Consider the following 12,717-nt stretch of genomic DNA (forward strand, 5'->3'; position numbering starts at 1 on the left):
AAATGACTGTGCAACCATTTTTAAGTATCTAATTTAAATTATGGAAATTAAGTATTAGTATTACAATACATCGTTTATGTTAAAGAAAGTGTGACAAGTTTCATTGTTATTATGAATTTCTGTAAAGAGGACTAGTACTCTAATACATTATTAAAGTGATAACATATAATGGCATGTACTTAGTATAATTTCTCATTTAGCCTTACATTTAGTCATAGTCAGACATTTAATGATTTCTTTCCACTGTTCCTTTTCCTGGAATGATTGTACAGCATACATCTCTGATCATTTAAAAACAAACAAACAAACAGGAAATGGGTATTAACGTTTGAATTTACTCTGAATTTCCCACACAGGGTCTAGATTACAGTCTCAAATATACACTAAAATTTGATTAAATGTCCTTTAGCAAGTTTCACCTCAACTGCTTGCTTTCAGTAGCCAACAGCAATCTTCTGGCAAAACTGGCTGGATATTTGACCCTTTTTTGGCAGAACTGGTAGAATTTATTTAAATGGTTAGTATCCTGGCACCAATCCTGCTTTTAAATCAAAACAATTTCAATAAGGTTGAGGCCATTCCAGAAGTTTAATATGAAGCTACTGTCATAGTGGAGGTTTCTGAAGCATACATGATATGGACAGTGGTACAGGTTTCTGGACTTCATTAATTCAACGGAAGCACTGGGGAAAGGATGGCCAGAGGGGGAATTGAACAGGATGCTGGTTTCATGGAGAGGATTCAGCTAGGGAGAGAGAGGAGAGAGAAGTTAGTTCAGTCCTTCAAGGGAGATGCAGGGAGTTTTTTTTTTTTTTTTAAACCTTTTATTTTGTACTTTTTTCCAATTTTATAGTACATGCAAACAAAAATATGAAAAAGGAACACAAAAGAAACAAACTAAAAGGAATAAAGGACACCTAATCTGTGGAAGAGAGAAAAAAAAACAATGAGGAGAGGTCCCTGCCTTATGGGGCTGAGTGAGTCTTATAGGTTATCCATTTTGTCCACTGTTTTCGGTGTTTGTCAGATTTCAGTCTCAAAGTGTAAGTCATTTTCTCCATTATATATATGTCCTTGATTACATCAGTCCATTCTTCCAATTTTAAAGGGTCACTTTTCAGCCAGTTTTTTGTTATTACCTTTTTGCTTGACGACAACAACATAATTGTAAACAAGTAATGGTCCTCCTTTCTTACATTTTCCCATATTCCAAAATACATTACTCGTGCCTCACACAGCACATCATACCCCAGCACTTTCTTCATTGTTACTGCAATGCTTTCCCAGTAAGGTTTGATATTTTTACACTTCCAAAACACATGAGAATGATTGGCGTCCCAGTCTCCACATAATCTCCAGCATCGTTGGGGTGTTTTCAGCTGCTTGCTTTTGATATAAGGAGTAATAAAGAACCTAATCACATTTTCCAGCCATATTCTCTCCATCGTCTAGAGCTGGTGGAATTATGCTGTGTGAGACATACGGATCGCCAGTCATCCTCTGACAACTCAAGATGTAATTCAGATTCCCACTTTTGTTTGATATATAATGTTTCATTCCTATTCAAATTTTGCAGGCCATTATATAATTTCGATAAAATTCTTAATGGAGGATTTTTATATGCACCTGTTATTATTTATATTATATGGCTTCCTTCTCTCAAGAGCTTCTTCCTAATTTCTGTATTGTAAAAATGTCTTAATTGAAAATACCTAAATAAATCTGATTTATCCAGTCCAAATTGTCTCTGTAGATTCTCGAAGGATTTGAATGTTTTCCCATCTATTAATGTACACATTGCTGTAATTCCTTTATTGACCCATCTTAAAAATGTACTATCCCATTGTCCACTTTGGAATTTTCAAGAATATGCAGGCCAAATCAGCAATTTACAGTCTTCTATAATTCTATATTTCTTCACTATAATCCACCAGAGTTTAATAGTGAATTCAGTAATGAGATTTGTGTTCGTAGACTGGATAGTTTCTTCTCCCAATCTTGCTTGTGGATGACATGATGAGCAATAATTTATCTCCATATGCTTCCATTTTGAGTTGTAATCCGGTGAACACCAGTAAACAATATATCTCAGCTGGGCTGCATAGAAATATTCCTTGAAATTCAGGAGGGCAAGTCCTCCTTTTTCTTTACTTAATTGGAGTATTTTAAATCTTATTCTTGGCTTTGTCCCTTTCCAAATAAATCTACTAACTAATTTATCCCATCTACCAAATTGTGCATCTGGTATATGGACTGGCAATGAAATGAATAGATACAGTAGTCAAGGAAGCACATTCATTTTTATTACCTCTATTCTTGAGCTAAGGTCCATGACAAGTGGAGCCCATTTAATCAAATCTTTTTGGATTGCATTACTAATCTTTACACAATTTTCCTCGTATAGTGTATTTATTTCGCTAGTTAGATAGACACCTAAATATTTGATCTTATTTGAATCCCATTTTAATTTATATTTGTTTTGAATATTTTAATGCTTTAATCAACCGAGGAAAGGTCGTGTCAGGATCCTGTAGGTATATAATTATATCATCAGCAAAGAGACCTATTCATTGTTCAATTTTAGAAACTAAAACCCCTTTTAAGTCTGCACTTTGCCGTATATACTGAGCCAAAGGTTCGATATACAGAGCAAAAGGGGCTGGACTCAGGCAGAAACCCTGCCTGGTTCCTCTGAAGAGCTCAAAACTGTCTGTCAGGTCCCCATTTATTTTAACTCTAGCCAATGGCCTGTGGTAAAAGGATTGTACACACTTGATGAAGGTACTGTTAAAGCCCATTCTTTTCAAAACAGCAAAAAGAAATATCCAAGAGACTCTATCAAAGGCCTTTTCAGCATCTAAGCTCACTAAGGCTGTTGGGATTTTCTCTTTATTAACTTCGTTAATTATATGCAATGTGTGTCGTATATTATCTTGTGTCTGTCGCCCCTTAATGAACCCTGTCTGGTCTTCATCCACCAGATCTGGGAGAAATGGCTCTAAGCGTCTTGTGATTATGGAAGTAAATAATTTATAATCCACATTTAAGATAGAGATTGGGCGATAAGAGTCACAGTTTTCCTTGTTTTTACCTTCTTCTTCAGGGAGTTTAACGGATGGTGTCATAGTGATTCTCCTACTTGTTGCTGGGAGGTTGTCCAAGTGGGGGTACCCAGAGACAGAGCATAGTGAGTGGACTAATTCAAAGGGACAGGTAGTGTACTGGCTCTTGAGCCCGACAAGGATAATGCTTGGTAGAAGCAGACTATCTGGCAGATTCTGGAAGCACCGACTGGTCCTTTAGTACTGGGAATTAATTCAGATCTGATGAGGAACCGGTATATCTGGCAGCATAATGATGATTGAGCTCTGCCCCAGAGGGAGGAGAAGGAGCTCAACTGACCCTGGCCCTCTACACAGAAGAGGAACAGACTTCAAGGACATCATAACCAGAAAACTATAACAGTAGCTTTATCCATTCTGAAACCAGTTCAGATGTCTGTTTGGGATCATTGTCCTGTTGGACAATTGGACAAGATCCAATATCCAAGTTTCAATGGTCTAGCTCAGGGGTGGGCAATCTCAGTCCACGAGGGCTGGTGTCCCTGCAGGTTTTAAATGTGTCCTCGAACCAACACAGCTGATTTAAATGGATAAATTAGCTCCTCAACATGTCCTGAAGTTCTCCAGAGGCCTGGTAACGAACTAATCATGTGATTCAGGTGAGTTTCCCCAAGGTGAGATCTAAAACCTGCAGGGACACCGGCCCTCGTGGACTGAGATTGCCCACCCCTGGTCTACCTATTGGTTTGAGGTGAATTTGAAAAATTTGGAGCTAGTTTTCTTTTTTCATTATTTCATTCACTTTGCACAATATACCAGAACAACCGGCAACAACCTGTATGTATAATTCTTTAAACTTTGTGGATAAAAAAAAACCTAAAATAAATTGAAACGTGTGCATCCATTTCTGATTTTTAACATTATTAAAGATGTATGGTGTACAATCATTGCCTGTGGTCAGAGTATATACATTTAAACTTACCTTGTGTTTCCAGTCTCATTTGGGCCCTTCACCTTCACTCTTGTCCCTCCTCTGCTATCAGCTGAGCTACAAGATAACAGATGTTAATGGTCAACAGGACCATTGAGCCTAAAAACACTATTTATACTATGGACTTCTCAGATATGCTCTCCGACTCTTAATTTATAGCCATATATCACAAAAATAGCTATTTGCCTGATTGTAGTGCAATTATCATCTTATCATATTAGGTCACACTCATTGGATATATTTGTTTAAAGAGATCAGACAACCACCAGCCATAATATTATATTAAGCTAATATTTAATTCAATCAGCTGAACAAAAAGTCACACTTTGATGTTTGTTTGTTTTTTCATTTCATAATCGTGAATGAAAAAAGAAAACATCATGCTAAAATAATTTACAATTAATTATTTGTTTCTGTTTGCTAGTCTAATCTTCCATCAATTAACAGTCCAAAATCTACTAATTCATTAATGCATAATCCACAGATGAACTTTTAATACACAGTGCAGTTTGATTTATGTGTGCTCATGCATACATTCTCATTTCTTTGTTTTAAAAATACATTTTAAACATATGTGCTGCTATATGGATATGAGATGGCTACCGTATGTTGCCGTATTTAATTTACTTACCAATTCTGCAATTGAATTAAAAAAAAATGATTCAAAAAATGATACATGATGCTTTATCATTCTGCTGGCAAAATATTCTTTTTTCTTCCACGCAATAGTTTTGACATGTCACGATAGACAGGGGTAATTTAATCCTGGCTGTTACACTCATATGAATACTGCATGTTTCTCATAAGTTCTTTATTGGATGATTCTAATGTTTAATTGCGTGGGTAGAATCTGCTTCCAGTCATTTCTACAGTGTGATTCGGGTCTTATGTATAAATGATACATTTTAACTTCATAAGAAATTATTTATTTTATGTATCATAACCCTGAAATGTAATAACCACTTAATTAGACCTATGGGGAAAAACTGATCAGACTGTTTTTAACTGGTGATCACATCAAAGATCTCTTCAAAGATTCTCTGAACCAGAAAAGACCTTTTGGAGCCCCCGCATGTTGAAGATTTTGACTCTGCCTTCCACTCTTACTATATGTGGAGTGTTTTGTTTCTTGGAGTGTGCATACATTTTTCTTTTTCAAGTGAACTCAACCGCCACATGGCTTTATGTGGGTGTGAGACTTAGAGCATCCTATTGCAACGATGATATTGCCTGAAAATTGCAGCTGACCCCAAGAAATTGATGTCTGTGTGGCTTGTTATAGAAAAATTGGTGTTTTCTCTTGCAGTAAACAATCTGTACCGTTATCTACACCAGATATAAGGATGTGATCGTTTTTGCTATAGAGACAGATTACCAGGTGCTGCTCAAATAAGAATCAAAAGTCTATATCTGTGACACTCTAAGAAGGGAGCGGGACCTCTGATAAACAATACTAAACCTGTGATTACTGTTATTTTCTGGATGGAACCCTCCGTTAGACAAGTTTTTATGCCTGAAGCAGATTGTCAGAACTTTTGCAGAGAAACTTATTTAAAGCTCTCTATCCCAGATTACACTGTGAAGGATGTTCATAAATTCATTGTGCATTACAGTGAGTAAAGGCGTACATTGCTATAATAAAAGAACTGTTTTTCCCGCAAGATTCTTTTAAGCTCAAGAATGTGAAAAGTGTAACCTTTTCACAAGCTTTTTAATCAAACGTTAACAGTGAGGTCCTTCATTCTAAGAGTGAGATGTCATTTCCTTTTACTCAGATTGTCGCTGTTTCATGTATATTATTATTTCTGAAAATAACATTTTCTGTCATTTTAACAGAAAATCACATGTAGGCAGTGCTGGGAAGGTTACTTTTAAAATGTATTCCACTACAGATTACAGAATATATGCCCCAAAATGTATTTTGTAATGTATTCCGTTACGTTACTCAATAAGAGTATTTGGATAACTTAAGATATTATCATGCTGTTTACAACTACATGAATATGATTTATTACTATTACTGAAGGTCCGCGGCTCCGAAACGTAGTAAAGGGACCTCTGGCTAATACTTCAGGTTCCGTGTCGGGCTCGTAGCCGAAAAATAGCTTTACTTTGTTGTCTGGGTCAACTTTGCTAGCGAGAGACAGAGAGAGGCTCTCTCCTTGGAGAGGCTGCTCCAACGGAACTTATTGTTTCGGAGAGAAACACGAACACAGTGTACAGTCGAGTCTTAATAGCTTACTTACAACTGGGCTGGTCAGGCACTCTTCTTGGCTGCAGTGGTTATTATTATATTTACATGCTTCCAGCTCCCGTTTCTGCTCGATGACAACTCGTAGTTTTCCACTCTCCTTTTTCTCCCTCCTTGCGCTCACAGACACATAACGGGTATAACTTTTCAGACCTGAATCTCACTGAACCTGAAAAGAGAGTATTAGCCAAAGGACTCAATTTTGCCATTTCTCCGCAACAGTTGCCCATAGTGGACCTTATCACAGCCACAGAAACCGCCATACGGATTAATAAATTATCACAGACAGAAGCAGAGCAAATCAGGATGAAAGTCTCGGCCACCCTCTCCAGTGCCAAAGTCCCTCCGTCCAACCTCACAATACAAGAAAAGAAGGCCGTCGCTTCCCTGAGCAAAGACCACAACATCACTGTTTTACCAACTGATAAGGGAAGATGCACCATGGTCCTAAACATTACAGATTACCACACAAAGATCACTACTCTCCTCAGTGACAACAATACCTACGAAGCGTTAAAGCGAGACCCCACAAGCAGCTACAAAAAGAAAGTTATAACTTGCCTTCAGGACCTTGAAAAGGACAAAATCATTGACCGCCTTACATATCACCGCTTTTACCCAGGGGATGCCATACCCTGCATTTACGGACTTCCTAAAATCCATAAGGAAGCTGTCCCACTCAGACCCATAGTCAGTAGCATAAACTCAGCCACTTATAACATGGCAAAACACCTTGCTACCATCCTTGCCCCTCTTGTGGGGAACACCCCACACACATCAAGAACTCCACCGACTTCACCGAAAAGGTCCAGAAACTTACCCTGGACCCAGATGAAACCATGGTGTCCTTTGATGTAGTCTCTCTCTTCACTTGCATACCCACCACGGAGGCAGTGGAGACTGTCAGGAAACAACTTGGAAGACAGGACCAACTTCACACCCGATCAGATTTGCACACTGTTAGACCTCTGCCTCACCACAACATACTTTAAATACAACGAAGGCTTCTACAGACAAAAACATGGCTGTGCCATGGGCTCCCCCGTGTCATCTATTGTAGCCAACCTTTACATGGAGGAAGTGGAAAGAAAGGCTCTTGGCTCTTTCAAAGGAAGAGTGCCCAGCTACTGGTACAGATATGTGGACGACACCTGGGTCAAAATCAAGACACAAGAAGTGGAATCCTTCACTGCGCACATTAACGCTGTGGATAAAAACATCAAGTTCACCAAGGAAGACACAAAGGACAACTTTTTGCCTTTCCGTGGCGATCGTGGCTCAAGAGTTGGGAGCTCACCTTGTAATCGGAAGGTTGCCGGTTCGAGCCCCGGTTTGGACAGTCTCGGTCGTTGTGTCCTTGGGCAAGACACTTCACCCGTTGCCTACTGGTGGTGGTCAGAGGGCCCAGTGGCGCCAGTGTCCGGCAGCCTCGCCTCTCAGTGCGCGCCAGGGTGGCTGTGGCTACAATGTAGCTTGCCATCACCAGTGTGTGAATGGGTGGATGACTGGATATGTAAAGCACTTTGGGGTACTTAAGGACTAGTAAAGCGCTATATAAATACAGGCCATTTACCATTTTTCCTGGACTGCGCTGTGCACATTGCACACATTGAAGAGAATGGCAACCTCAGCATCGAGGTTTACCGGAAGCCCACACACACGGACCAGTACCTCCTCTTTGACTCCCATCACCATCTGGAACACAAACTTGGAGTAATTAGGACCCTACACCACCGGGCAGAACATGTTCCCTCTAAGCCTGAAGGAAAAAAGAAGGAACACACACATGTAAAGGAAGCACTCAAACAAAACCCAAACAGTCCTGACCCGCCACAATATGAAACAGGAAAATACCGCCGTGTAATCCATTTATTTCAACAAAGTAACTGTATTCTAAATACCACCTTTTTAAACGGTAACTGTAACGGAATACAGTTACTCATATTTTGTATTTTAAATACGTAACGGTGGTAAATGTATTCCGTTACTCCCCAACACTGCATGTAGGCCATTGATTTTTCCTAATAAAACCACTTTTACATCACATACAGCTTCAAAAAGAACATATTATTTGTTACAAAAACATGTGCAGGCTTGAGGTTTGAGGCAGGAGACTAATAGTTAAAGTGGTTGACTTTAACTCCTATTAAATCCCTGGGGAGTCGTTTTTGTCACTGCACAGGATGTTCATATGAAAATATTTTTTTATTAAAGGGTGAAATTTTAAAAAGTAGGATGGTGAAAAATAATAATTTTCTAAAGAAAGAATAAAAATTGTTCATATTTTGAACTTCTAGCAGTATAAAGATGAAATTATAAAATGAGAAAATTACTTTGAAGCAACATTTACATGTAATGGTTGGGAGCTGTTGGAGCCTCATGGAAGGTCACTAGCACAATTTTCTGTATTATATGAGTTAGTTCACATTTATAGATGTGCCAGTTCTCAGACTGTCAGCCTTAGGAAAAATAAAAGCATGCCCTTCTTTTCAGAATTTAACTGGTGCATGCCTGAACCAACATGTTGTTGTAATTAAAACTCTATTTCTGTATTATATACAGTCTGTGGCTTGGACTATGCACATTTCCAGTGTGCAGTGCTATAGCAAAGCCTGACTCTGAAATGATAATTTCTCCTCGAACAACCACCTACAAATATTTCATGCATGTCACATATTTTACTGAAAGGATTCTTCAAGGAAGGGATTAGTAGCTGCATGCACAGCCGAGAGAAGCTTTTTGAGCTGCATCAATGGTCATAAATGTGATCAGCTGTGTCTTGCACTCTGCATTTTGACATATTGTTTGCTGGCTTTGCAAATCATTTAGCATATCAAATTCTCCTTTAAACGAGATCTTTAACTTACTTTGCCCCCTCTCATCTCCTAGAGCTTGTGTCTTTTTGAAGCTTCTGAAAACATGCCACCTTATCTCTTGTTTTTGTTTTATGTTTTTTTTTGTTTTTTTTTTATTAAAACTTTCAAATATAATTTTTAGTACATTTTACTGGTCTGCTGTATTCTTCTACAATGGCTCCTTTAAGAAGTTGTGTTTTCATGTCTGAGGTTCCTAATGTGTCCTCACTCCACTCCCTGGGCAGATGTATAGTCTCGATTTGTTTTTATGTTACAGTTTATGTTTTCTCTTACTGGTTGGCAGATTTCGGAAAACTAGCTATCAGACATTTCTGAGGGATTATGAGCTGTGGAAGGAACAATTTCCATAAATGTGCACATTTCATAGTTGGAATGATCATTTCAACATTACATTTTTTTTTTCCAATGAAGGAGGGAAAATCTGGGTGGCTCCAGTGGCTGATCAGATGGGTGCTGTTCAGCTAGTTTTTACAATATTACAGTTTCTTTGTAAGTATTTTCCAGATTTGGAATGGCTTTCCATTATATATGAATAATATTTCCTTGCTGAAATCAAAAGTGTCATTTGGCTTAGCCTCTTAATGTGTGTCTGTCTGTTCCCAGCTTGTCATTAAGATATCACGACACAGTGGTTTTGTTTTTCCTTTGTTGTTTCTCATTCTTGACTTAATGTATTCATCTTTGCTTTGTGCTTTTTGTGTGCCTTCCCATCTGGTTTACAAATATATTGTCCTGTTTTTTAATATTAACCACTGCCATCATGCCACTAAAACTCTCCTGTAAATACTGAACTGATGGCTATGCCATAGTCTAATTCTCTGCATTTATTACGTCTAGCAAACTGTTTAGATGCTTTAATCAATCATATATTCAAACTGGGCCTTTCACAAAGATGAGATGACCTACTTTGAGGCACTGCACAGCATTTTTATTCCTCAGTCTCATTAATAAAGATGATGTCCCACATTTTAATGGCCATTAGTTTACAAAAGCCCACAGTGGGAGACATGCACTTTTTAAGGTCTTGCTTTATCCCATTAAACATATGAAAACAGAAAAAAATCACATGGTCCTTTGCAGGTGTTAAAATTAGGTAAATGCAGCCTCAGCCTTGGGCTTGTTTTGCAGCAGCAGAACCTGAACACCTTGCCGTCTGGGAGTAAGCCTTGAATTGCCAAAGTATTCTAGTCATTTTGATCCTGAGCGGATAAGAGAAAATTCATTTTTTAAATTCCTTTTTAACACATTAAGTTTTTGCTATAGTTACTTTTTTTTATTTGCCACAAAGTAAAATATGGTGTCCTGTAATGTGACATTCAGTCATTTCAGTCTACCCTTCAGTATTAGTAACGTGTCCCACACAAACCAACTCCTTGCACCACATTTAGTTTGCTGAGATCTGGTCACCCTACTTTTTATGGTTGTAGCAGATCTACAGGATTCTGTTCACTGTTTTGGCTCTTAAATAGTTGATTATCTACTGTACCAATAAATATAATTTTAAGCCAGTTAATGCAAAGATGTTGAATTTTTGATACGGCACTGTTTCCAAAAATGCTGAAGAATAACATAAACCTCCTGTTTGTTTTTATGACGTCTGTGTGTCTGTTTATGTCTGGCCTACTTCTTTTACAGAGCTTGGGGAGCTGCATGCTCCTGATGAAGTGGAAGTGTTACATTATGAATGTGGAGGTAGATAACTTACAATCACTCAACACAGTGCAAACCTGAGATGTTCTCACGTATCCACATAACAAAGCACACATGTGTGATAGCTCTCTGAGCAAAGGAAAAAGGCATTCTATCTTACTTTGTGCTCTGAAACTTTTGAGTGACTCTGTTCTCCAACGATGCCCGTATGTCTGTTTTCTGTTAAAAAAATAATGAAGATTAATGTAATATTTTTTGAACGTGTATATGATTCAATTTATAAATTGATCACAATGAAGACTGCGTGAAAAATATTCATTAATGGTTAAAAATATGCGACTTAACAAAAATATAGCAATAAATATTTATGATGTCACAAGGCTGATAAATCATCTGTCCATCAGAGTTTCTCAAAGTTAAATCTCAATGTGACTTTGTGGCACATTAACAGAAGATGCTGCCTCTGCTTATTCATTTGCATAAGCCGCACACGGTAGATTTTAGTTGCACCTTAATTTGCATATTGCTGAGCAGCGTCCCACTGTTTAACAGCTGGTTATATTGCCATCCCCAGCCCACCTCCCCCACATAGCTCTGCCTGGGAATGGGTGGGAGGGCATCTGGTGGAGCTCGGCACAGGTAACTGAGGTCACCTGTGGCCTCAGGTGATGTGGCACCCACACCGATGTACCGGGTAAAGTAATTGGATCTTGGCCTATAGTCTCCGATTCCATCTGGACCTGGTGAGTGGATAAAGCAGGTAAAAAAAAAAAAATACAAACAAACTCAAAGCTTTTATTCACAGCTTTAATAAACTTAAGTACCATAAAAATGTAGTCTATATTCAACTTAAGGTGATTTAATAAATATTATTATATTATACACAAACACAGACAGGCACAAATAGTCAGTTTGGTTCAGGTTATAGTGCCATCATGTGTCCAGTTGCAGCTATATTTGCTTGGACATGCACCATTTCCTTGAATGTTTAATAATTGATCAACCATGGTGTGCAGTTTAAAGCACAATTACAGAAAACTGGGTTACAGTTATCTGGCAGCAAATACTTTCTTATTAATTCCAACACACTCACACTCATAAAGTATTACAGATATGGCAGCAGAGACATTGCTTCAGCTCTAATTTTAACTTCATAATTTGATCCCCCAGAACTTTAGTGAGTTGAAGAAACTAATAAAAGCATCTTCTCTGCATACATCGGCCTACCTGTAAAAATCATCCTCTGTCCATACTGTGGCTGTCCTGCAGTTGTTTCACTGTTTTGCATCATTTCTCTTCCTGTTATGTTTGGACTAGTTGCAGACTAGATACACCTAGATAATGGCCACCCATGGGTGATAACATGAGCCCAGCAGTCTGCTCTGTCCTCAGGGCCATGGCTGGTTGTCATGGAATCATTACTTGTATCCTAGTTACAGCCTAAAGGCAGATTATACTTTAAGTGTTGAACTATGCCCATTCACTCCTTTATTTATATGAAGTATTTATGTATTTATTTATGTCAAGCCCTGTAAAATTAAGTAAAATATATCCTGTCCCTGGTTATAAGTAAATTAATTGTTATTTATTAAGTACATTAAAAAGCAGCTTTCCATTTGCTGCATAATAAAAACAAAACCTTGTTGATGAAGCAATGAAATACCAAATGAAAAGAGTATAGTTATTAAGCACATAGCAACCACGCAAACAGCAGAGATAAACAAACTGCAAATAACAGAGTGAAAAGCCAATTACACAATGAAATGAAATGAATGAATGAATGAATAAATAAATGTATTCATTTATTCGGAAACTCAATGAAACTACCAACCATGAATGCAAAAATAACAGGGTATCAAGTGGACTTGAAAAAGTCTTTACAGTTTG

At 38.0% G+C, this 12,717-nt stretch overlaps 1 protein-coding gene across 1 annotated transcript; it reads right to left on the minus strand.

The window, feature by feature from the left end:
• Positions 1–414: 414 nt before the first annotated feature.
• Positions 415–12,215, minus strand: spmip2 (sperm microtubule inner protein 2). Its single transcript, XM_026179158.1, has 6 exons — positions 12,058–12,215; positions 11,341–11,570; positions 10,991–11,049; positions 4,045–4,110; positions 632–745; positions 415–496 (listed from the first exon to the last, which is right to left on the minus strand). Exons 1-5 carry the CDS (start codon positions 12,119–12,121, stop codon positions 742–744), a joined length of 423 nt encoding a protein of 140 aa, XP_026034943.1. The 5' UTR covers positions 12,122–12,215; the 3' UTR covers positions 415–496; positions 632–741.
• Positions 12,216–12,717: the final 502 nt, after the last annotated feature.

The sequence above is a fragment of the Astatotilapia calliptera genome, chromosome 2 (assembly GCF_900246225.1).
Source record: "Astatotilapia calliptera chromosome 2, fAstCal1.2, whole genome shotgun sequence".
In the NCBI taxonomy this organism is placed as follows: Eukaryota; Metazoa; Chordata; class Actinopteri; order Cichliformes; family Cichlidae; genus Astatotilapia; species Astatotilapia calliptera.